Here is a 26,592-nt window from a genome sequence, read left to right as displayed (position 1 = left end):
AGGCCTGGCTGCTTTTTTGTGTCAGTTTTTTCTCTAAAGTGAGAAAAAAACAACAACAATTGAAATGTTAACATAATTTTTTTTTACAAAAAAACAAAAACAAGGGTTGTTCCAAGTGTAATTTATATATGACTGGAGAAACCTGAGAATAATTTGAGTTCTGGAAAAATAGTTACAGGTGTTGTTTATTATTATTAAAAACAAATTTAGGCGGTGGTGTTGAAAGAGAAACATACAGAGAGTGAACTAATTGAGGGCATGATGAAATAAGAGCATGAGAACAGTTTACTAAAATTATCAACACAATGTAAAGAATAATTTTTTCAACTTGTACTCACACTCATGTCATTCCAAACCTGCATGATTTCTTCTGTGGAAGATGATATTTTGAAAAATGACTCAAAAAGTCAATGGGATCCAATGGGATTTTCATTGTATGAACAAAACAGATTAAACATAATTCAAAATATCTTCTTTTGCATTCCACAGAAAAAAGTAAATAATACATGTTTGGAACAACATGAAGAACAATCCTTTTAATGTCTTTATCAATAAATCATTGATAGATTTAACTTGCAGCCTGAATGTTATTTTTATAAAAAAAAATAGAGGGAATGTGTCTGACGGTCAAATGAGTACATACACAGAAAAAGAGTGACCTGTGCCTGAGTGGCTCTTTTGGGATTATTATTTAGCTGTTTGACACACATCACAATTAAGGAAAAAAGAGAGAAGACAACTGAATATTAGTCAAATGTTACATAAATCTATACAAATAAAAATGATTATTTTTTCATCAGTGATTATTGACTAATTAATAGTCAATCTCTGGTCCTCGAAGTGCACTGTCTTGCAGTTTATGTCCAGACCTGATCAATCTCACTTGCTCTTTTAACCAAAAGAGCTCGATTAGCTTGTTCAGGTGTGCTGGACCAGGGTTGGTGCTAAAGTCTGCAGGACAGTGGTCCTCAAGGGCCAGAGCTGAGGTCCCCTGCAAAATGTTCTGAACATGACTAGATCGATCACTTACAGCAGTGGTGTCCAGTCCTGGTCATGGAGGAGTTCAGCTCCAGCCTGTCTGTAGTGTCTGCTGATCCTGAAGACCTCGATCAACTGGTTCAGGTCTGCTTAACTGGGGTTGGAGCTCAATTCTGCAATCAGGATTAGACTGCAATAAATACTGAAAAGAGAGAGGACAAACAACATTTCAAATACAGTATTTAATGTTAATCTTAACTTTAAGATTAATAAATGCTGTAGAAGTAATTGTTCACTAATTGTTGGTTCATGTTAACTAAAGCTAACAAAATGAAACCTTATTATAAAGTGTTACCATTTATTAATAATGAGAGAGTTGGCCATACGAGTATAAAATGAATTAATAGGAATCCTAAACTGGTTCAAACTAGGCTACTGTATTGTATATTCATGTTAATACTAGGCACAAATGGCATTATAGCACTCCTTTCATTTGCCCTCCAGGTGGGCGTTCCTATAATGGTGCGAGTCATGTGACATCACGTGAAATCAATGAATTAACCGTCCAGTGAATATTTTTAAGTTAAATAAATTAGTTTACTTTCATTCACACATTTGGAAATTGCCAGCAAAACCTTTACAATACTATCAAAATCTCTCATATACTGTACACATACAATGTGATTAAAAGCCTAAATTACAGCACAAGTTAACCTGCCTCTAGCTATACAGTTAGCTGCTACTGTTAACTTAACGGATGAGATGCTAGCGGACTTTTCCTGAAGACACTAAATCATTTCTATAAAGTAAATATTCAACGGAAGCGTGTCATTTACATGAAATAATGTGTCAAAAGCATTTGTATGTACTATTTGTGTAAGTTTGGGGACTAAACTTACCTGAAAGTAGTGAAAACAACAGTGAGAGACGGAGTTCCTGCTTGTGTCAGTTGAGCTGTTGTCCCGTTTCCATGGTAACGGCCTCCGCTCCAGTTCAAATGCGGCTCGAATGTTCAGCGCGAGCGCCCATTAAAACACGTAAAAGTCACGCAGCATTTACATAAACAGAATTGATGGAGGGAATTATTTGATAATCAGATAAAATATCTTTAAAACTTTGGTTTGTTCCATTTGTTCCTATTTTAATAAAACCTGTTTAATTATAACCTCAGTGAGATCAATTATGCAACATAATAACTTAAAAATATCCATTAGGGAACGTTCTCTATAAGTTACTTTAAGGTTATTCAAAAAATAACCACCCTGCAACGTTCTGGGAACGTTGTTTTATGGTTGCAAAATAATAACTTAAAAATAACCATTAGGAAACGTTCTCTATAAGTTATTTTTAGGTTATTTAAAAGTAACCACCCAGCAACGTTCTGGGAACATTATTTTATGGTTACATAAAAATAAAACCAAAAAAGAATATTCCCCTAACGTTAGTATTTGGTTCCCCAAAAAAAAAATAACCAAAAACTAATGTTAGGGGAATGTTCTGTGTTAACTGGGTGGTCTGTCTGACTTTATCAGTCTGTCTGGGAATAGCTGCAACAAGCAAACAGGTAAAGATAGTACTCGTCTTGCTATCTTGTTGACTGTGTGCAGTTTTAGTTAAGTATGGGATTGACTGTTGAATGAAATAACATTTATGACATTTTACAGGATTGTTAAAATAGTTTGATTAACCCTGAGCTTCTAATCTTAAAGCAATGATTTAACTGTACTGTTATGGTGGGTTGCCCACAGTAAACCCTCATGGTGGCCCCACAGTGAAAAACAGCTATGGGCCCTGAATCGTAATGGGGGCCCAAATGGGTAAAACTGCTATGGGCCCCGCATGGGCTAACCCACTGGGGGCCCGTGTGGGTTTTCTGTGGGCAGTCCCAGAGTGGGTTGCCCACAGTAAATCCTAATGGGGGCCCAAATGGGTAAAACTGCTATGGGCCCCGCATGGGCTAACCCACTGGGGGCCCGTGTGGGTTTTTCTGTGGGCAGTCCCAGAGTGGGTTGCCCACAGTAAATCCTAATGGGGGCCCAAATGGGTAAAACTGCTATGGGCCCCGCATGGGCTAACCCACTGGGGGCCCGTGTGGGTTTTCTGTGGGCAGTCCCACAGTGGGTTGCCCACAGTAAATCCTAATGGGGCCCGAAAGGGTTTGCCCTTGCCCACACTGTCCCACACAAAACCCACACTTACCCACAGTGGGCCCACACTGGCATGTTTGCTGGGAAGCGATGTCGGGAGTCGTTACTTCTTGTTGACATTCGAATTGTTGTCAAGCAAAACGGAGGCTAGCTAGACCCTCCCTCCTCTTCATCCCGTCTCCTCCCTCCCTCCTCCCCTCCCTTCCCTTCCCTTCCCCTCCCTTCCGGCATAAAGGAAAGTCAAAGTAGTCACTACAAAGTTAAGTTTTACTGATACTTCATTCAATGTGTAATGTCGCCAAGTTAGATAAATGCTTTTATATATTGCAGAACAGAATACAGAAAAAGAGAAACACTATCTTAAAATCGTTTTGCCACCTGAGGTTATAACTATATGTTAGCTCCCATACAAGGACGCAATGATAGCAAGATAACGTTAGCTTCGCGTTTCCCAGTGAGCATAAACAACGGCGGCGTCGTAAACAAATTTAGTCAAAGTTGTCAATAGCCTATAAATGAACATTCAAATTCATAACAAACAGTGGATGAAAACAACCGTTAACTTACACAAATTGTCGCCCTACTGTGAATTTGCTTGATCATTTACAATAGAGATTGATCGCTGCTAGAAACATACATGTTGTATTCACCAAAGTTAATGCTGACTGCATAGATCTAGCTAATTACATCCTTGTGTTGGTTTGGCGAACATGAACGTCAGTTTAGAAAGAAAAGTGGATTTACCTGTTCTGCAAAAACAGAGCAACTGAATGTCGGATAGTAGCTAATCCCTTCTGCCGGCGGAGTTCTCGCCACCTTTCAAAGGTTTTTCCGATGTAAATTCGGGACTTCGCGCGTTCCTTATCCTTGTCCCTCTTGCAAGTTGTTCTGTTCATCGGAACGTCGTCTCTTTGGTCGTGTGTCGGCCATAAAACTTCCCTCTTCATGCTTCTCTCTCCTCCACACCCCCTTCATGTGTACGCGCACAACCCCCCAGACCCCACCCTCAAATACTGCTTGCCAGTGATTGGCTTTTTTTACAAAAAAGCTTGTTGAATTGCACTACTTGAAAAAATAGGCATTGCATTAACCATGCTTGCATTTAAAAGCATTGTATTTTCAGGGCTTGCATTTTTATAGGCTGAAATTCAACATGGTTGTATATTTAAGCTGTGAATATTCCAATTCAAAACATTTTACACGTGTTTTCATTATTAAAAATTCAATAATCCATATTCACCTTTCAGATCTGTTTAAAAATACAACCTATAATATTCGACGGGCAACTTTCGGTCCATTTTATTTCGCTTTACAAATTCAGTGGTTCAAATTCGACAGAAAATTCAACATTTGACATCCGGGAACGGCAGGAATATCAGTAGATTGCCGATTGATGATCTCCATAGCTGTTAGTTGGCCTCACCAGCAGGGGGAGCAAGCGGCTGTTGACGAAGGAAACTATAGAGCAGTGGTTCCCAAACCTGTCCTGGAGGACCACCAACACTGCACGTTTTCTTTATCTCCCTGATCAAATACACCTGATTCAACTCATCAGCTCATTAACCCATGTGATAATGAGCTGATGAGTTGAATCAGGTGTGCTTGATTAGGGAGATAAAGAAAACGTGCAGTGTTGGTGGTCCTCCAGGACAGGTTTGGGAACCACTGCTATAGAGCAACAGATAAGAGACTCATTCATTCGTTGATTTACAGAAATGGAGCGAGCAGAAGGCCTAGGCTATTTGTGATTATTATCAGGGTGATGAATTGTTATGATTATCATATGGAAAAGCTGATAAAGACACAAAAGCTGTGTTTACATTGAAGTCTTGACTGTTACTTTTGTACATGTAAGTTCTGCACAGCTTTCTCTGTCATGACCGAGATTATGTTATTCCCCGATGCTGATGTACAGATCAAATGTTAAATCTGAGGTAGTAGACATATATCTTTCTCGGCTGTTTAGTTTTCTTAAAGGTGCTCTAAGTCATGTCACGCATTTTTTAGGCCAAAACATTTTTTGTCACATACAGCAAACATCTCCTCACTATCCGCTAGCTGTCTGTCCCCTGAACACACTGTAAAAAAACGCGGTCTCTCTAGACACCACAGGCTCCACAAACGGCAACAAAAACAAACTGGGCTCACCTGCACCATGAAACATAATAAACAGAGTTCCAGCCAATCACTGGCAAGCAGTATTTGAGGGTGGGGTCTGGGGGGTTGTGCGCGTACACATGAAGGGGGTGTGGAGGAGAGAGAAGCATGAAGAGGGAAGTTTTATGGCCGACACACGACCAAAGAGACGACGTTCCGATGAACAGAACAACTTGCAAGAGGGACAAGGATAAGGAACGCGCGAAGTCCCGAATTTACATCGGAAAAACCTTTGAAAGGTGGCGAGAACTCCGCCGGCAGAAGGGATTAGCTACTATCCGACATTCAGTTGCTCTGTTTTTGCAGAACAGGTAAATCCACTTTTCTTTCTAAACTGACGTTCATGTTCGCCAAACCAACACAAGGATGTAATTAGCTAGATCTATGCAGTCAGCATTAACTTTGGTGAATACAACATGTATGTTTCTAGCAGCGATCAATCTCTATTGTAAATGATCAAGCAAATTCACAGTAGGGCGACAATTTGTGTAAGTTAACGGTTGTTTTCCTCCACTGTTTGTTATGAATTTGAATGTTCATTTATAGGCTATTGACAACTTTGACTAAATTTGTTTACGACGCCGCCGTTGTTTATGCTCACTGGGAAACGCGAAGCTAACGTTATCTTGCTATCATTGCGTCCTTGTATGGGAGCTAACATATAGTTATAACCTCAGGTGGCAAAACGATTTTAAGATAGTGTTTCTCTTTTTCTGTATTCTGTTCTGCAATATATAAAAGCATTTATCTAACTTGGCGACATTACACATTGAATGAAGTATCAGTAAAACTTAACTTTGTAGTGACTACTTTGACTTTCCTTTATGCCGGAAGGGAGGGGAAGGGAAGGGAAGGGAGGGGAGGAGGGAGGGAGGAGACGGGATGAAGAGGAGGGAGGGTCTAGCTAGCCTCCGTTTTGCTTGACAACAATTCGAATGTCAACAAGAAGTAACGACTCCCGACATCGCTTAGAGAACCTTTAACTTTATATTGAGGCGCTGTGCTGCACTACATTGGGGATGTAGGCTATATTAATAGGCTACAGGCAAGCAGATGGACCAGCATATGAACGTAACGTGCAAAGTTTCACGCTAAGCGTTTCCCAGTGATATACTGGCATAAGTTCGCCTGACACTGGATATTCGCACTTTGAGGGACCGTCTCTAAAGTTACATACGACATTGGTACACACGTTTCTAACTTCAATAGCATTTGAAGAGAATGACTTACAGTCATACAACTAGTGTTCATGTAGGTGTCATGATGCACACTTTTTGAAGTGTGTGGTACTGAAAAAAAATAGCAATATGTAAGCCTACACATGATTAAATATCAAAAATCTAAAAGTGTGCATCATGTCTGGCACCTACATGAACACTTTACAGTTGGTTTTATGACTGTAAGTCATTCTCTTCAAATGCTATTTGTAGATTATTCTGGTGAATGATCGTGTTTGTGTACTGTATGGACACTACAAGACACCGTACCTGAGGAAGTGCGCATGCGCATTAGTCTCTCCAGCCGAAATGAGGTCAGGACACTACAGTCCCTACTTCATTGTACCCAAGAAAGCTGGTGGGTCACGACCGATCTTGGATCTGCGAGTTTTGAATCGGAGCCTTCACAAGCTACCGTTTAAAATGCTCACGCAGAGACGCAGAGAATGCGTCCGTCCCAGAGATTGGTTTGCAGCGATCGACCTGAAGGACGCGTACTTTCATGTCTCACTTTGCACTTTTGCGTTCGAGGGTCGAGCATATCAGTACAAGGTCCTGCCCATGCTCCATTCATTAGTGCCTTCGGTTTGATCTATCCTGGACAAAGATTTGCGGAAACACCAGACTGCACTTTAATCTACTAGTAATAATGATTTCAGAAGAATGCAGAATAAATCAAGATGTAACATTTATTTGTCTGGTAAAATGTATCATGCCAATAACACAAGTGATTAAAAGCCCATTCAGAAATAATAAATACATGACATCAATTACTCAAAGATTACTCTAAAAGCAAGCAATGCATTCCTGACAGAGACACACAGTGGTGTGTGAGTATTTTCCAACAGGAGAACACTGAAACATCACTGTATGGGGGATGTTCCTGGTAAAGGGTCCCAAAGACTGCTCTGTCACCTAGCCTTAAATACCCAGACCAGAACAAAAGGGTTATACCAATATTGTTTAGGGTTGTTTTGGGTCAGTTCATGTACCCCAGGGGGGGAGCACCTGGTTTCGGAAGATATCTTGAAGAGATCTCACCCAGAGAGGAGAACAGGATTCTCCTAAGTTCTCAATCTTTCTCATTAAACCAATGACTGCAATGAAATTAAGACCATTTTACCAATCGCACTGAGACGCTTAATATGATACCAAACATGAAAAGGAAAAACAATAGATTCACAAGATACATTATGTGATATATAGACATTCTAAGTGAAGTTTTGGTGACTTTAGTCACGAGAAGGGGAAGGGAGGAGGGAGAGAGGGACAGGAGTGTCATGTGATCTGTCTTTGCTATCTTCAGTCCAGGGTGTGTTTTATGGCTTTATTGCAGGGTGAGTTTGGCCTTAGCAGGAAAATCAGTTCTTACACCGCCTTTACAGATGCTTTTTATTTTCACTTTCTAATCAGAACCGGTTTATCTGGACGAGCTGCAGTTTCAAATTTCTTTGTCAAACACACGGAAGAAAACTATACAAGTTTAAACACACCGCCTTCATGCGCCAGATCACTCACAGATTTCACTTTGACGATCCAGAGAGATGATCATAACTTCAGCTGAACATGGACCTGCTTATGTTCATTTCTCTGACTGTGATTCCAGTTATATCAGATGGTATGTGCACTGTTTTTCTCTCTTCAAGTTAAGTCTGCGGCAAGGCAGATTGTTTATTATGTCCTATTTAAAATATCTACAAATTTACAGTATCAGTTTTGCACACATTTGACTGAATTTATGTTGCTCATGATCTTAAAAATCAGTTTTGCTGGTAGAGGCTTCTGCTAAAACGCTTGAAATGAGTTTGTGCCTACATATGGATTTATTTACAAATTATTTCATTTATTTTCTTTTAAAATGTATTACGTTTACCTGATAGTGAAGAAAAAGCATCATAATGTGTTCTCCTTCAATAGTGTGTAAAAGCAATGCATGTGTGATAATTAGTAAATATTAAGAGCACATTTAGATGAATTCCTCTTTTTCCTTGTCATTTTCAACATGACTTTGCTTGATGTCTTAAGCTTTCAGTAGTTTTGTTGGTTGATTTTCTTTAAGATGACGATGATGATGATGATGATGATGATTATGAGATTTGTACCTACAGCTTTAATTCTGATTTATTTATTTAAGTTGATATATATAGAGAGTGTTTTTTTGAATGATTTTTCACAGTGTAGTCGTCCATATATGTAGTGGTGTGTTATCTGCGTTGTGTCTACTCAGAATCACTCTTGAATGCTGAAATGTGTCCCTTCAATCCTCCTTCATCACATCTGGGGTAACAAACAGGTTATGAGGACTCGTGCAGTATAATAAATACGCATAATCTTTACTCTGTTTAATTTGATGTAAGTGTGAAAGATTATGAGGACTCGTGTAGCACTGAGAGCAGTGTGAGCAGCAATGCACGACACGATAAAGACTTGATAAAGGATCAAATCAACATAAAGAAAACCACTTAAAGAAAGAAAATACTTAATGAAACATGTGTGTCAATCACAGGGGGACTTAAAGTCACAATTATACAAGTATAACAAACAATCAGTGACAATAAATACGGCCCTTATCAAATCAGCACGTAAACTAAACCCACCGCTGTGAATACTCACACAGACTGGGAAGAATGAGGAAAACCCAACAATGGTCATGGCAAGTGGAATCACAAAATAAATGTTTTTAATGCACACCTGCTACACATATATTTTAATATTTTATTTAAGTGAACATGATTTTAACTGAAGGGGAAGCCAGAATGCAATTTTAATAGATATAGCTCATATGTTCTGGTGCCGACTCTGCATTACTTCCTTTAGAGATGCTTTGCATTTTTTTTATGGTGATGTTTTTCCAACTTAATCAGAACCGGTTTGCCTATTATTGCAGTTTCACAGTAAAGTAAAACAGGCTTCAACATGTCTGAATGCACCAGAATTATCTCTTATAAAACATGTATGACTTGACGAGTCAAGAGATTATGATAATTTATCATAACTGAACATGGATCTGCTTATGTTTATATTTGTGGTTGTCATTCATGTATGATGGTTATACTTTTTTTCTCTTTAACCTAATGCTGGTGAAAAGGCACAAAATTAAAAGGCACAAATATGCATTTCTTTTTGCAATAATTTTTTTTTTAAATTTTAATAAAAAAAAGAAGCTGTGTTTAAATGCTTCCCATGATGCACCTCTTGAAGCTGAAGGTCCAGCGTGAGCAGAGCTGGAATCTAGATAAAAAACAAGCTCAAATACAGGATGGTTACATTTGATAAACATTAGCTAAGGTTGGTTAAGGTTAAGGTTTGTTTGGTGTCTGTTGAGGTGTGTCAGTCTGTTGTACTTCATTATTTTTTCTCAGGTTATATTTCCTGGTTACCTGATTTGACCCTGTGTTTACAACCTGTTTTTCTACAACAATGAAAGTGAAAGAATTTCTGTCAATGATTCATAAACAACATTTGCTTGTGAAATGTAAAAAAAATAAAATAAATAAATATATATATATATATATATATATATATATATATATATATATATATATATATATATATATATATATATATTAGTGGTGGGCCGTTATCGGCGTTAACGCGCTGCGTTAACACGAGACTCTTATCGCGCGATAAAAAAAATATCGCCGTTAACCCTCTATTGCACGCATTATTAATTAGACATTGTAAAAAATGTTGTGCATGTTTTTATTACTTAACATGAGCTAAATAACAGATATATATAAAAAAAAATCTAAAAAAAAGTTTAAAGGGGGGTCGTTGGTAAATTGTTGCCATATGGCAACAATATGCAATCGTGGAAAGTACCATAAAATCAAAAAAAATTAAAAAAACTAATTTTATTTAAAACAAGACTCAACAAATCCATCTCATACTTAGTGAAATGTTTAAACAAACATTTATACAGTAAAAACATTATATAATTTCAACAGTTATCTGAAATGTCTGGTAATAATAACCAGGAACCTGGAACCTGTCTCACTGAAATACACTATTCATTCGTTTCATTTCATTTAGTCATTTTTTTTGCTGTTTCATTTCATTTAATTCTCTTCATGACTTGTGAAAGTCAGTGAAGCAGAGGAAAACTAAACACTTGGAGCACTTGCTTCTTACAATGCCCTTGCATCCTGGCATTTTGCATCTGCCCTTCTCAGATGCATGCAAGGGCCAGTGGTCTGTGCGGTCTCTGCGGACAGGATCTGGCGGGACAAAGCTTTGGGGCCCTCTTTTATTTTTCCCCACCACAACAGCTTGTGAAGGTCTAATGTTTTTACCTTTAAAATATAAGCAAAAGTTGTAAACATAGTCTCAGAGTAGTTTCATGCTATGTAAGTCAATGGGACTCCATTAGGTTGAATGCACCAGGACGTTTCCATATTTGCATATAGTTGCCATATGGCAACAAATGTATTTTAGCATATTACAAAAAACTTATAAAATCAAAACTGAATTTAATGTTAAAAAATTCAAGTTTACTTACCCCAGATACTGATTTAATTTTTTTATTTGATGAAAATTTTCCAAAATTCTGAATAAAAGGCTATCTTCAGGAGCCCCAGACAGTGATGTTTGCATGTCAATGTCCATGAGCAAAAAGGACTGGCAAACAGGATATCCTGGTCATGTGACCTCATAAATTGTATTTTCTTAAAAGTTAAAGCCCCCTTTTCACAACTAACTGTAAAAACATAGATTTTATATCACAGCTTTAAAAAAAAATTAAGATAAAGTAATTGTTGCCATATGGCAACGCTATGCAATAGAGGGTTAATCTATTCTCCAAGTTGGGTTGGGAGCGTTGGGAGCTGGCTCAAGCTACACAAGCTATGATGACGCAATCTACCCGCGGCCGCGAGGTACACCCGGCTGCAACGCATCATATTCGTCGTCATCTTAAGTAAACACGGCTGAAAGTGAAAGCTGGTGAAAAAGATCGGTGCAACCCTTATTTGGACTTGGTTCGGATTTAAGCCGTCCGACGTAGACTGTGTGGGGTAACAGTTCGGTAAGTTAACACACGACTAATCCGTTCTACCACCTCAAATTCAAAACGAAACATATCACTGAATACCAGCGCGCGCGTATTATTCCCAATATATCTTAGTGAGTGGTGTAGCACATAATCTCTTTTTATTAAAAGCGCCCAATTTTAAGAATCGTTGTTGTGTTTCTTTTTAACTGAAAAGACGTCAGTTAGACAATATTCTAATTTTAAATTTGGGGTTTCATAAGCTCCAAGCCATAATAAACATTAGACCTACTTAAGTCTCTGCAGCTAGTGTACTTAAATTTTATTTATCTGCAAAATTATGTTGTATACTTACAGTTTTGCACAATATATGTTCTCAAAACTACATACACCCTTTCAAAAAAAAAAAAAAAAAAAAAAAAAAAAAAACATTTAGCAGTTGTTTAGCAGGGTCTGTGTAACCTGTTCTGAAATGGTTTTATTATAATATCGTTATCGCAAGAGGCTGCAATGTATATCACAATATGGATTTTAGGCCATATCGCCCATCCCTAATTGATAGCCTATAGTAGTTGATAATAACATAGGCCTACCTAATGTTGCCTACGGACAGTAACAGTACAGTAGTAACCTTTTACAGTCTATGAGTAGAACAGCTTTCTCAAGCAGTTTGTGATGCATTTTGGAAACAGGAGATGAGCACCTGGTCTAATGCGCCACCTGGCTTGAGAAACCCGTTCTCAAAGACTTACTTTTATAGTCCTTATTTGGGTAGCACACATATTCTGAATGCCTTCGGCAGAATTCAAATGAGCCATTTTAATCTAGATTAATCTAGATTAATTTCAAAATTAATCTAGATTAATCTAGATTAAAAAAATTAATCTATGCCCACCTCTAATATATATATATATATATATATATATATATATATATATATATATATATATATATATATTAGGGATGCAACGGTACACGGTAAAATACCGGACCGTTCGGTCAGCCCTGCACGGGACAATCTACCCTCGTGTCCCGCGGTACTTCGGTTTTGCCATTGAGTTCGCGCTGATCCTTTTAGTTTTTGCTTTAGGCGCCGTTCACATATCGCGCCTAAAAACGCGTAGAAAACGCTAAGCGCGCCGCGTTCTCCTTTTTCCAAAGCGCTAGGGCGGTTGCGCTCCGGAGGCGTCTGTCGTTGCTAAAGCAACCATCAGCTGCGCTCTGGTTGGTTCTTGTCACGTGACCTACGGTGCGCTTGCGGCATTCTGAAAGGTTGTTCTCCACTGCTGGGGACATCGTCGTTAGTGCCAACCGGTCTCGCCTTGCACCAGACAGTGTTGATAGACTCATCTTTTTGCACAAGAATCTCTCAATAGTGGATGAGTAAATAACATTGCACTTTGTATCCTGAATGCAGTATTTTTTTTATTATATTATTTTGCTCTGTTTTTTTTATTTTATTCAAAGCACAAGCTAATTTATGTTTGTTAAAGGTAAAAGTGCACTTTTTCTTTCACATTGATCACTTCATATACCAGTTATCAAGGTTTGGAATTGGGATCCACTTCAATATTTTGAAGTGTGTTTGTTTACATTTTGTATTTCATATAAGTGATAGTTGAAGAGCTTGTATTACTTAGTGTTGTTCAGTACAGACTAGAGTGTTAATTTATTCCATACATTGATGTTCTTCCTACTGTGACATTCTGTTTATGCTCATAAGAAAAATAAAACATATTTTTGGGATGAAATAGCAGTCTCTTTCTGCACAAAACACGTACCGAAACCGAACCGAGACCGTGGCCCAAAAACCGAGGTACGGACCGTACCGTGGGCTATCTGTACCGTTGCACCCCTAATATATATATATATCTAGAATGTAATTTGACACAGATAACCATGGGAATTTGTCCATTTAATTTAAAACTATTTGGGGCTGAGGCAGATCATTCCCAGTCCTCCTCCTCTCCTTCCTTGTGTGTATGAATACGTATTAGAGATTGAGACCCATTGTTTGAGATAATACAGGTGCTGGTCATATAATTACAATATCATCAAAAAGTTGATTTATTTCAAGAATTCAACTTAACAGGTGAAACTAATATATTATATAGACTCATAACATGCAAAGTGAGATATTTCAAGCCTTTATTTGTTATAATTTTGATGATTATGGCTTACATCTTATGAAACCCACAAAATCAAAATCCCAGAAAATTAGAATATTACATGAAATCACACAGTAATTACACAGTAATACCATGGTCATTGAACCAAGTTTAAAAAAAAAAAAAAATGTATTAGTTTATAGTTATGCAGCGCACATTATTACATACATAATTATCATAGGCAAAGCCATAACAAATTGTGTAAATGTGTTGCATAAAAGTTTTCTAGCCGATAGGCTAATTTGCAATTTGCAAATTACACAATCATGCGACAAATATTATAAACACTAACATTAACATTTTACACAATCCCGACCACATTACACAAAACAACACATCACATCCAGCACAGACAATACATTACAACAAAAATGACTCAATGTCCACATATTTGACTTTCTTTCAGCCAGTGTTTCACCTTTCTATTGAATGTTTTCAGGTCGGTTTCTGTTTTTATTTCTGTTGGTAAATCATTCCAAAAATGGGTCCCTATCACTGAAAAACTTATAGCATGAAAAAACAGCAAAGCTGCTTTGATGATGCCTAATCATTCTTAAACAGTATAGGTTTGTCCGGACAGTCTTACAGAGTTTGTTAATGTGTTTATTGAATTTGAGTTGGGAGTCCAGAATAATACCTAAAAATTTTTGATATTAAAATTATCCCACTGGGATATACCCTCCATTTCCTTGGTCAGGGTCTCTGCTACTATAGTTGGTGTCCTAGCTGATGCATAAATTACTGTATCGTCAGCATACAGTACATTTGGCAGTTGGCTGACTGACAGCATGTAGGTAAGTCGTTTATATACAAACTAAAGAGCAGAGGCCCCAAAATGGAGCCCTGTGGAATACCCATTGTGGATTGTAATGATGTTGAGAGTTCAGTGTTTATTTTAACACGTTGCTCTCTATGCTCCAGATATGATGCAAACCAGCCGATAGCATGTTCAGAGAAGTTGAGGTGGTAAGTTTATTCAAGAGTATGTTGTGGTTCACGGTGTCAAATGCCTTTTTTAGGTCTATAAACACAGCTCCCACAACATTACCCTTGTCCAACTTACTCTTAATGTTCTCTGTAAGGTAGCAGTTAGCCATTTCTGTAGAATACCCTGCTCTGAATCCAAACTGTGTAGACAAACTGTTCTTTTGGCAGTGTGGGCCAGTACAAATCCTGCTGGAAAATGAAGGAAGCATGAAGTGCTCTGGAAATGTCCTGGTAGACGGCTGCGTTGACTCTGGATTTAATAAAGCACAGTGGACCAAAGTCCTCTTTTCTGATGAGAGCAAATTTTGCATCTCATTTGGAAACCAAGGTCCCAGAATCTGGAGGAAGAATGGAGAGGCACACAATCCAAGATGCTTGAAGTCCAGTGTGAAGTTTCCACAGTCAGTGATGGTTTGGGGAGCCATGTCATCGGCTGGTGTTGGTCCACTGTGTTTTCTGAGGTCCAAGGTCAACACAGCCGTCTACCAGGAAGTTTGAGAGCACTTCATGCTTCCTGCTGCTGACCAACTTTATGGAGATGCAGATTTAATTTTAATTAATTAATTTTAATTTAAATTAAGATTTAATTTTCCAACAGGACTTGGCACCTGCACACAGTCATTTCATTTAGCTGACGCTTTTATCCAAAGCGACTTACAATTGCTATACATGTCAGAGGTCGCACGCCTCTGGAGCAACTAGGGGTTAAGTGTCTTGCTCAGGGACACATTGGTGGCTCATAGTGGATTTGAACCCGGGTCTCTCACACCAAAGGCATGTGTCTTATCCACTGCGCCATCACCACCTATCAGAGCAACCTGGGCTCTCATAACACCTGAGCAGTGCCACAGACTGATCGACTCCATGCCACGTCGCATTGCTGCAGTAATTCAGGCAAAAAGAGCCCCAACTAAGTATTGAGTGCTGTACATGCTCATACTTTTCATGTTCATACTTTTCAGTCGGCCAGCATTTCTAAAAATCCTTTTTTTGTATTGGTCTTAAGTAATATTCTAATTTTCTGAGATACTTGGATTTTCATTAGTTGTCAGTTTTAATCATCAAAATTAAAAGAAATAAACATTTGAAATATGTCAGTCTGTGTGTAATTAATGAATGAATATAATATACAAGTTTCACATTTTGAATGGAATTACTCAAATAAATCAACTTTTTCAAGATATTCTAATTATATGACCAGCACCTGACAGAGGTGTAGTCAAGAAGACCAAGGTCAAAACCAAGACTAAGACCACATCCACACGAAGCCAGAGCGTTTTCTATCCGATCTTTTTATTCCCTCGTTCTAAAAGAAAATTCTGTAAACACTGCATCATTTTAAAAAGAATCTGCATACACACAAAACCACTGAAACCAACTCAAAACAATGTAGTAAACATGCCAGACCAGTATGTGGCGCTGTAATTCTGCCACAGAGATACACTAAAGACGGAGAAGACTTAAACCTTATGTGCTGTAACACAATAATAATAGGCTTAGTAGCTTCTTCTTCTTTTTTTCACTTTTACCAAGAACTTTATTGAACAATATAAACAACCATAAATGGCCTGGTACAAAATATGAAATGTCTTAATCAGACAACAGACAAGCATAAGACAGAAAATATAAATAAATAAAGAAGTAAAATAAAGAAATCAAATAAAAATACATTAAAGTCAATAATGAATAAAGAAATAATAGAAGCTCATATATCTTCTGCAGCACGAACACAAGCATGTAGTCGTAGTTGTTGCTGATGCGTGACGTAGCGTGTCTGACTAGGGTCGACACGTGGGGTGATGACATCATCGTTTCACAAAATATACAGATTGGCTGTTCACACGGAAACACAAGGGTGTCGTTTTCAGATTTTTCCCTTTTGGGATCCGCTTTCAAATAATAGCGATTTCAGGCTCCCAAAACGCCGGATGACGCCGACTGGATGACATGGCAATACGATACAATTTTTTTTTACATATACGGCGGAAAGCGTCTCTGTGTGGACAAGGCCTAAGACCATTCAGGAGTGGACTTAATGCAGTAATTAAGTGATTAATTGAGTGAGGATTGAGCATTAGTGATGAACACCTGCTGTTAACAAGCAGAATCACTGAAGGAGAGATGAACAAGAACTACAACTGACCTCAGACACAGCCTTATGCCTGCAACAGACTCTACTATTACGGCAATCCTATTAGATCATTACAAATCACTGTACTCATGAAATAAACTTAGATACGATGTGTATGTAGACTGTACGATGATGATACTTACTGAATCATAGTCTACGACGCAAGTTAGTATAGAAGAATAAACCTCATCAGCTTACACTAGTAGTAAACATAGAGCAAGATACTTCTAGAAGCTTCTCTTAGATAGGTCTTTGATAGCACACACTACGCGAATGTCACTCATGTAAACGAGCACCAATTTACCTCAGATTTTAGGCATTTGTTGGCAATTTCCACAAAATGTTCGGCAAATGAAAGTCTGGGCTAAAATCGTGCAGTATGTGCTTGGCATTGAGTAAAAGGAGAAAAATATGGAGGAACTCAGTGCTTTCTCTTGAAAATAAGGTACATCATTTTACAATACATGACATAAAAATAGGGATGCAAATTTCGACAGCTAAAAATGTCATCATCGTTTTTTGACTACAAAACCAGCTTTATTTCACTTTTTTCTTCCCTCTTTGTTTTCAGGGTTGACTGTGCGCGGTCCCTCTGGTCCTCTAGTTGCTCCTCTGGGATCTTCAGTGATTCTGCCCTGTTATGTTGATGAACCTTTACTAATGGAGGATCTGGAGGTGGAATGGAGAAAAACAGACTCAGAGACTTTAGTTCATCTGTATGAAGATGGTGAGAGTCGACCAGAGGCACAGCAGCAGGATTATCAGGATAGAGCTCATTTCTTTACTGAGGAGATTAAACATGGGAACTTCTCCCTCCGTCTGGACAATCTGAGAGCTGAAGATAAAGGAGAATACACATGTACAGTTCACACTCAGCTGGAGTCTGGAGAGACTGAGGTTCAGATAAAAGATGTTGGTGAGTCTGAACTGAAATGGATCTTCAGAAATACTTTGGGTGTATGTGATATTTACACAGTTTGTTCTTTCAGAGCGTTTGCTAGTCTCAGGATCAGATCGGTCCATATCTGCATCTGTGGGTGAAGACATCACTCTGAACTGCTCTGTAGACTCTCACATCACACCTGAAGACTTAGAAGAGGTTTCATGGAAGAAAACCGATGAAGATAATGAAGACGACATTCTGGTTCTGCTCTACCAAAACAATGAGACTTTTCCAGATTCATCAGACGAGCGATACAGAGACAGAGTTGAGTTCTTCACTGATGAAATCCCCAAAGGAAACTTCTCTGTCCGACTGAAGAGCGTCAGAACTGAGGATAAAGGGGTTTACATGTGTCAAGTGTTTGCTGGAAGAGATTCAGCCAATGCAACTGTAGAGCTGGAGCAACTGGGTGAGTCATAAAACACTTATACACAAGTGTAATTTAGTTAATTATTTACGTGCATGTAGTAATGTTCAGAACAAGGAAGGAAGACAGGGTCAGCTGACTTGGACTTGTGCTTTTATTATGCCTTTTTCAATAGACAAACAAAACAAACTGGCGCTGAACACACTTCCACAAACGTTCACTTTAGATCAAAGCAATCACCATCTCCGCTCACAACGGGCAAAAAATGGGTAAAGCACACAGGTTCAGTTCCCTCATAGAATTAGACAAGAGACGTGAGTAGAGAGCAAAAAATACAAATGTTTATTAAAACAAAAATGGTTTAAAATGTTGGACACTAAAACCAACAAGAAACACTAGAAACCCCACTTCAAACTAAAAAAGAAAGAAAAAAATACAACCCAACTTAGTATGTAGCAGTTATGCGTGTATGTAAAACAAAAACTATATAATACCGGCAGGGCTGAGGCTCCCAACGACAGGAATCAATGTAGAGTTCGGTTTTATGAGGCACACGTCCAAACACACACACACACACGCACACCTGTGCAGTCTAATCACACTATCAAACACTCAAAGTGTACACTGCACACGATAAAGAACAACCACTTCCACAAGGAGGAAGAGCAATCCACCCGTAAGACCCCAGCTCCTGCAATAAATAAAAAAAGTGTAAGAAACTATAGAAATGAACATAGAAATGGCAATATGGACATCACTAATGAAGCAAGTCCTCACAACAATGAATATCAATAACAAACAGAAATAAGGAGAAAAAAACAATAAAACCTTAGAAGGATCAATAGTTGGTCACCTGAGATTACTACAAAACAACTTGAACTCAGTAGATGATCACACACAAATAGAGTTGCATTAATAGATGATTGATCACATGCATCCAGAGCTATAACCAGTTAATTGGTTTTACAAAAATTAAGAAAAGAAAAAGCAAATCAATTCAACCAAGTCAGACAAACTTTACGTCCACAGAATTAAAAGTAAAAGAAAACAAAACAAAAAAAGATTAAATTGTTTAAATCAAAAGAAAAAAAGAAACAGGCCAGTTTAGCTCCTATAGAAGCGAAAAGAGCTCATCAGGCCTCCCAAACAAGCCAGAGATGTGAAGCAGGGCACAAAAACGGCACGATAATTAATGGTGAAGATCACATCTGCGCGGCTGTATAAACGGCAGCGCTTTAACAGCACGAAGACAGCAGCAAACAATCACGGCATAGAGCGAGAGGGAGAATCCTATAACGAACACAAAAGGAGATGTTACCAATCATAACACTATCCCCACTCCCAATTATAGTTGCGTTTAAACACTTACCATCAGGATAGCATGCTTTATAGACACGGATTGGTCACAGTCATGCCGACCGATAACACAATGGGATACAGGGAATCATGCCTATTTAGTACGCATAGAGAATGTTAAACCCACACAACCATACCAGCCCTATAGAACGAGCTCTTAACAATAAACACCTGAGAGGCGGACAGTCATCAAATCCACTGAGCAGTACGAAAGGGCACCAGCACCAAAACATAAAGCTTCACTATGATTAACATAAACACGATTTCAAGTTATGCACACCCCAACAATTCCCAAAATTATCACCTATTAAAACATAGCACGCTTACCTACAGCCACCGTCAACACGAGCAAACAAAAGGGAAAAACGGACGTGACACATCCCAGGTAACAGCCAATCAGCCTTTAAAGTGTAAATTGCAGGTTAACCACCACAACCAATTAATGTGTAAATTAAAGTGCTCTATATGTATATATTTAATTATTTTTGTCTTAAAATACGTTAAAATAACATTTATTGGGGTTTCTTCAAAGGTAGCGTGTTTTTACAGTAACTGGGAGATGACGTCATAAGAGGCACTCGCAACCCATACTCTGCTAGATTCCTACTGTATTATGGCTATTTGGAGAACGACTGAGGATGTGGAAAACCATCAAATTCTTTATGGACCACAGCCCTACAATTTTTAACCAGTCTGGTGTGAGAGAGGGGAGGAGATTGCCAGGAGCCATGGCACTCAAAGAGTCATTAATGCTTGGTGTGAGGCAGGGACGGATTATGACTTGTAAAGGCCCTGGGGCCATTTATCTCCAAAGACCCCCCCCCCCCCCCCCCCCTCCCCCTGAACTGATATAAAGCTCTTTAGTTAATAGTAAATATACTCGAATGAACTATATTGGAAGGTACAGTAGCCTACAACTTGCTGAAATGTATCATGTATCATGTAATCACTCAATCAGTGCTTTAACTGCGAAAATAGGTCAATAAAACAGTTGGGGATATGTCGTTTTACCTCAGAAAAGTCATTTAATGACCACAGCATATAGCTAGAAAAATTAACTATAGAGAGGAGTATTTTTGCTAAATATATGAACTGCATTACATATTATATTTTTACTCATGTCATTAAAAATATTATAACTTTATTATACAAACTGCATTATATTTGAGTTGTTAATTTTAACCTTTAATAATAATTCCAACTCGCTGCATGTTTACAGCATTAGTGAGAAATGTAGGCCTAGCTATGGCCTAGCTACCTGATATTTATCCAAATTAATTGATGTAAATATTGTAACATGTTGTTACTAAACTTAATGAAATTCTGTTTAGTCACCAAATGTTTTCACAATCACAATACACTTATTGTGATGCAAGTTTTTTTTTTTTACAACCCCCAATATTTTACAATCCTTTCTAATGATTTATATCCATAGGCTGCCTGCTGAGCATGGGTTTGAAGCCTTATATTTCTGTTCAGATAAATGCATTTAACTTTAAAATGTAGAAACTTTTCTTGCCCCCGGATCTAGAAGAACTGGGGTCCACCTCTCATAGTCTCACAAAATCCTGTGGATCCTTTTGACCGTCACTAGTAGTCTATTGGAAATAGGTATTACAACGTCACATTCCTAATAATTGCCTACGTTGCTTTTGTCAAAAAATGACTTGGGCAATTATTTTAGGAAGGTGACAAGATTGGACCAGTCGTTTCAAGTGCTGTAGCTACTAAAATTTGGTTTAGTAATCTGTAATTTCCCATATAAACTGCTTAATTGCCTTTTTTATTTGAAAGTGCGTATTTTTCAGTTGTTCAAACAACTGTAGATTGAACAGTGAAGGGTGTAAATTTTTACTTTTTAGAGTTCAAATTTGAAATAATAACTATTCTAAAACATACTCTATTGCTCTCTCTAGGCCCAGTTTGTCGGATTATAAAATTAGGCAATGTTTAAAAATTGTGTCTCACCTCAACTTAGGGAAAATGGGAAGTTATGGTGTAATAATAAATAGTTATTTTTCCAATACCTTTCACACAAATAAATAAGCTCAAAGACTGGTTCAAATAAATATACTTTTACACAGGATGGGACAATAGTTCTATAAGAGGTTTTGGGGCCTTAATATTCATATATGGCCAAACAGTAACAGAAGTTACAGGGAGCCCTCATAGTCCAAGTGCCTTGTTTAAGAGGCCTTGTATAGGCTACGGGACACATATATTACAGCATTAATAAACATTTCTTTCTTGGGTTTTCTGAACCAAACTGGATCACGCAGCATTAAATCCCAGCCCCCCCCCCCCAGGCTTCTGGTAGTCAAGGGCCCCTGGGCACTGGCCCTATAGGCCCGGTCAGTAATCCATCCCTGTGAGGAGAATAAGTGGAGGGTTGGCCAGGTGTCCTGGTGAGTAGCTACATTAGAGCTAGTCTAGGCTAGCCTGGTGCAAACTTAACCCGGATAATATAAGGCCAGTCCACAAGCCAGTCTTTTCAAAATCTTGCTGTCATGTAGAATAGCAAGGAGGGACAACGACTGAAGACATTATTTACTTACAGTAAGTCAGTCCAAATCAGAGCTGTAACGTTAGAGATGCACACACTGCACAGGCACTAATCGCTAGTCTCATCGACGCCTCAAACGTCATGTAATACACTTCCTCAATCCACGCTTTATCAATTTCTCACGATTTACTTAGCGATGTTTATTGTCAGAAAAGAAAAGAGAGATCGATGTCCCCATCACTGTGTTTGTGTGGGCTATCAGCAGTGGAGAGTGTGTGCTGCCGTGAGGTGAACGCGTTTCGGAGTTTAGTAGAACAGCTCGACCTGCGACCGGCTGATCTGACGTGCCTGAACCCGTTTGTTTTGCGAATAGCTTATTCTCATTTCAGGCAGGATCATGGTCCCCTTGAAGTCAGCACACACGAGTATGTTTACAATTTAGTTATTTTATCCATAGTTTTTTTTATCAAATAAAACATACAACCAACTTTTAAGGCGAATATAGCTGCTAGCGTACTATTGACTATGCCAGTAACTCTACTAGTGAGTTCCTCTTATGACGTCACGCCCCATCTAGTGGAAGGGAGCAGGAGTGCTTAAAACCACTGTTAAAAGTGCCAACTTTTCATATTATATTCAGAATTTTGGTATAAAAAACGAGCGGTTCTTATCTTTATGTTAATAAACACATTGCATTATCTTCGTGAAAAATTTAACCTGCAATTTACACTTTAAATAGAAGATACTACTTGCTGTCACCTAATCCCGTTACAGAAGTGATTTTGATTTATTCCAATGAATGAATTTATTTAATGGACAAAAACTCAACAGCATTAAAATGCAAAGAAATGAGTGTAGCGTGTCAGTTCCTCTGAGATCAGATGAGTTCACACAGCTAATAGCAGCACACACAGTTTAGGACAGTGATCTTCACGAGAGACACGATAGACATGTTAGCTGTTACTTCAGTCACACACAAAGCACAGTTTAATCCTTCCTTTCATTTCTGTTTTTCATAATACTTGCATGAAATTATTAAAAGGACAGTTTTGGCTTGTCAAATAACATTAAAAACATTTAATATATTGTTTTAATATTTATATAGTTTAGTTTTTTATCATATACATTTTTATTATATTAAATATGTTTATGATTTGCTTTCTCATTGGATACTCTGCAATTATCTTTTTGGTAATTTGTTTTTTTATACAATTGCTAGGACTTATTTCTCAGTGCTTTTTCAAAACTTGTCACACAGTTCTCAATCTTTTTCAGCTTTCATATTCACACACACATTTCACATTCTTTATTCTTTATTTAAAAGGGACAATACACATTAATTAACATGAGCACTCGTGTCCATCATAATTATGCCAGATTTAGTCATACAGGCTCATTTTCATCTGTAGTCCCTGGCAGTTGATGATAAAGAAAAGTCCATAATTACATAAAACATGGAAAATCATGTAAAAGCCCATTTCAGCAAACATAGCCATAACCAGAGCATATTAACACAAACACAAAATGACTTTAAATATGAGACAGAAATAAACCACTACTCCAAATTAAGACGTGATTATTTTATTACGTAAATCATGTAGAAAGAAGTAAATCATGTAGGATTTCATAATTGTAAGGGTGGATTCCTGCAGTGGTTTAAGCTGCAGGAAATGCAGAATGACTAAAGAAACGTTATTGGCAAGATGGTAGAAAACTGCATATTTCTTGTCTATTCCACCCACTGCCACTTATAGCAACGACAGAAATAAGCGCAGTTACAATAGATTAATATGTGGGAGAGCGTTGCTGTAGATAGTGACGATATTGTATTGCAATATGTAGCACTTCAAAGTCAATACCAAATCAAAACTAGTTAGCACATTAGTTGTAATTGAAAATGTTTAATGACAAAATATGGTTATGGTTACACTTAAAATAGTTACAAAATAGATGTATGAGATGATGTTAACTTATTTTAATAATTGTACCCAGCATATTGTCACGTTTTCATGGACTTTTAGTTTGTTTTCATATGTTCTGTCTAGTCTAGTCTAGTCTAGTCTTGTCTTATTAGTTCATTCTGTTCCCTTGGTTACCCTCATTAGTTCAGTTCTATCACCTGTGTCTTGTTTATTATTTTATCAGTGTCTAGTTAGTCAATATCTTCATCACCTGTTTTGCATTCATTTTCTCTGTGTATTTAAGTTCCTGGGCCCGTATTCATAAAGAATCTTAATGCAAAGAGTAGCTCCTAGTGACAAAATTCTAAGAAAATTCTTAGAAATGTGGGCGTTTACTCTTAAAATTAAAGAAAAACTCCTAGTAAAGAAAAAAGTAATTCAGAAAGCATCTTAACCCTTAAAAGAGGTCTTAAGGTCAAAATTGTTAGGAGCACGGACGAGGACTTTTAAGAGGCTTAAGAGTTTCTTTAGCAGAGGAGAAAATGGCAGAAAGACGAAGAGGGAGAAGAAATGTGTTGCAGACAATGGATGACAGTGAGTTAATAAGACGCTATAGATTAGATTGTGCAGGGATCATGTTTGTGACTGATCTTATTAGAGACGCGCTAACTTCTCCGACACAGCACAGAAATGCCATAGCGCCTGAAATGAAAGTAATCACTACATTACGATATTTGGCAACTGGGAAAATTCCATGTTTGATACATTAAGTCAAGTCAAGTCAAGTTTATTTATATAGCGCTTTTCACAACATAGGTTGTATCAAAGCAGCTTCACAGTAATAAATTAAAACAATACATCAATGTTTGTTTCTAGTGGAACGTCCACGTTTGGTAATGCTGATCAATGGTATCGTCGATTGATTAATTCAATTAAATATCCCCAAATATCCCCAACTGAGCAAGCCAAAGGCAACAGTGGCAAGGAACCGAAAAACTCCATCAGGTGACCTAATGGAGAAAAAAACCTTGGGAGAACCCGGGCTCAGTCGGGGGCCAGTTCTCCTCTGGCGTTTATGAACTAGAGGTCAGATTTACCTGTCAGATTAAAAGTATTATATAAATGCCTGGCTGAAGAGATGCGTCTTTAATCTAGTTTTAAACTGGGAGAGTGAGTCTGAGCAACGAACAGTATCTGGAAGACTATTCCAGAGTTTTGGAGCTAAATGTGAAAATGATCTCCCTCCTTTGGTGGATCTGGATATCCTAGATATGACCAAAAGCCTCGAATTTAGTGATCTTAAAGAGCGCGATGGATTATAGGGCGATAGAAGATCCGTTAAATAGACTGGAGCTAAGCCGTTTAGGGCTTTATAAGTCAGTAGCAATACCTTGTAATTAATGCGGAACTTTATAGGTAGCCAATGTAGTGATGATAAAATTGGTGTTATATGATCATATTTTCTTGATCTAGTAAGAACTCTAGCGGCGGCATTCTGGACTAACTGTAGCTTGTTTATTGAGGATGCAGGACAACCAGCTAATAAAGCATTACAGTAATCTAGTCTCGAGGTCATGAATGCATGAACTAACTTTTCTGCATCAGAAACAGATAGCATATTACGTAGCTTAGCAATGTTTCTAAGGTGGAAAAAGGCTGTTTTTGTAACATATGAAATATGATTTTCAAAAGACAGGTTGCAGTCTAGTATAACACCCATGGCCCGTATTCATAAAGATTCTAAGAATCCTCTCAGAAAACTCTTAATTTAGCTTAAAAACTTTTACGTAGGAGTCTTAGCTTAAGAGCAATTCGGGACTGATCTGAGAGCAACTCTGAGTAAGGAAAAGACAAAAACTTTTATCTTAGTAAGAAGGCGGGGTTGACCCCGTTGCTATGTATGACACAATCTTTTGAAGACTGTGATTGGCTGGTTGTCCAAGAAGGGGAAAAAAGTGATTTTAAGTATAGGGTCTATTCTAAGCCTTCACTTTGAAATTACATGCGTAATTTTTCCTATTTGACCGTTCTCACACACACACACACACACACACACACACACACACACACACACACACACATTATATATATATATAAATCCTTATTTTATTAACCATGCTGTTGATTTCCTATAAGGTATTTGCTTGGCTTAGAATGATAAAAATTGTTCCACTCTTTCTAATTACACTGATTGTTGGCATGTCTATTTAAATGGTGGTTTGAATGTTGGTTTTAATGTATCAAACATGGAATTTTCCGAGTTGCCAAATATCGTAATGTAGTGATTACTTTCATTTCGGGCGCTATGGCATTTCTGCGCTGTGTTGGAGATATTAGCGTGTCTCTAAAAAGATCAGTCACAAACATGATCCCTGCATGATCTAATTTAAAGCGTCTTATTAACTCACTGTCATCCATTGTCTGCAACACATTTCTTCTCCCTCTTCGTCTTTCTGCCATTTTCTCCTCTGCTAAAGAAACTCTTAAGCCTCTTAAAAGTCCTCGTCCGTGCTCCTAACACTTTTGACCTTAAGACCTCTTTTAAGGGTTAAGATGCTTTCTGAATTACTTTTTTCTTTACTAGGATTTTTTCTTTAAATTTTAGAGTAAACGCCCACATTTCTAAGAATTTTCTTAGAATTTTGTCACTAGGAGCTACTCTTTGCATTAAGATTCTTTATGAATACGGGCCCAGGTCTTTTACTGTAGAGGATAAAGTAACAGGACACCCTAATATGTTAAAGTTGTAT

General features: G+C 37.9%; 1 protein-coding gene and 2 long non-coding RNA genes across 3 annotated transcripts in view; 1 reads left to right on the top strand and 2 right to left on the bottom strand.

The window, feature by feature from the left end:
* On the bottom strand, positions 1–2,044 carry LOC311077306. Its single transcript, XR_014604862.1, has 3 exons — positions 1,878–2,044; positions 1,031–1,180; positions 1–33 (listed from the first exon to the last, which is right to left on the bottom strand). It is a non-coding gene; the product is annotated as an uncharacterized lncRNA (long non-coding RNA).
* Positions 2,045–7,828: 5,784 nt separating this feature from the next.
* LOC311077305 (protein turtle-like) overlaps positions 7,829–26,592 on the top strand; it is a gene marked incomplete at its 3' end in the record, with an annotated part of 53,808 nt that continues 35,044 nt past the window's right edge. The window contains exons 1-3 of the mRNA XM_084139125.1: positions 7,829–8,117; positions 17,344–17,688; positions 17,762–18,124. Coding sequence (XP_083995251.1) covers positions 8,066–8,117; positions 17,344–17,688; positions 17,762–18,124 — 760 coding nt within the window. The 5' untranslated portion in view covers positions 7,829–8,065. The remainder of the gene's footprint in view (positions 8,118–17,343; positions 17,689–17,761; positions 18,125–26,592) is intronic.
* On the bottom strand, positions 10,334–11,282 carry LOC311077304. Its single transcript, XR_014604861.1, has 2 exons — positions 10,998–11,282; positions 10,334–10,791 (listed from the first exon to the last, which is right to left on the bottom strand). It is a non-coding gene; the product is annotated as an uncharacterized lncRNA (long non-coding RNA).

This window comes from Abramis brama, assembly GCF_963993115.1.
Source record: "Abramis brama genome assembly, contig: SCAFFOLD_112, whole genome shotgun sequence".
Lineage (NCBI taxonomy): Eukaryota > Metazoa > Chordata > Actinopteri > Cypriniformes > Leuciscidae > Abramis > Abramis brama.
Note: the sequence above shows the minus strand (reverse complement) of the source record. Positions and strands in the feature narration are given on the sequence as shown.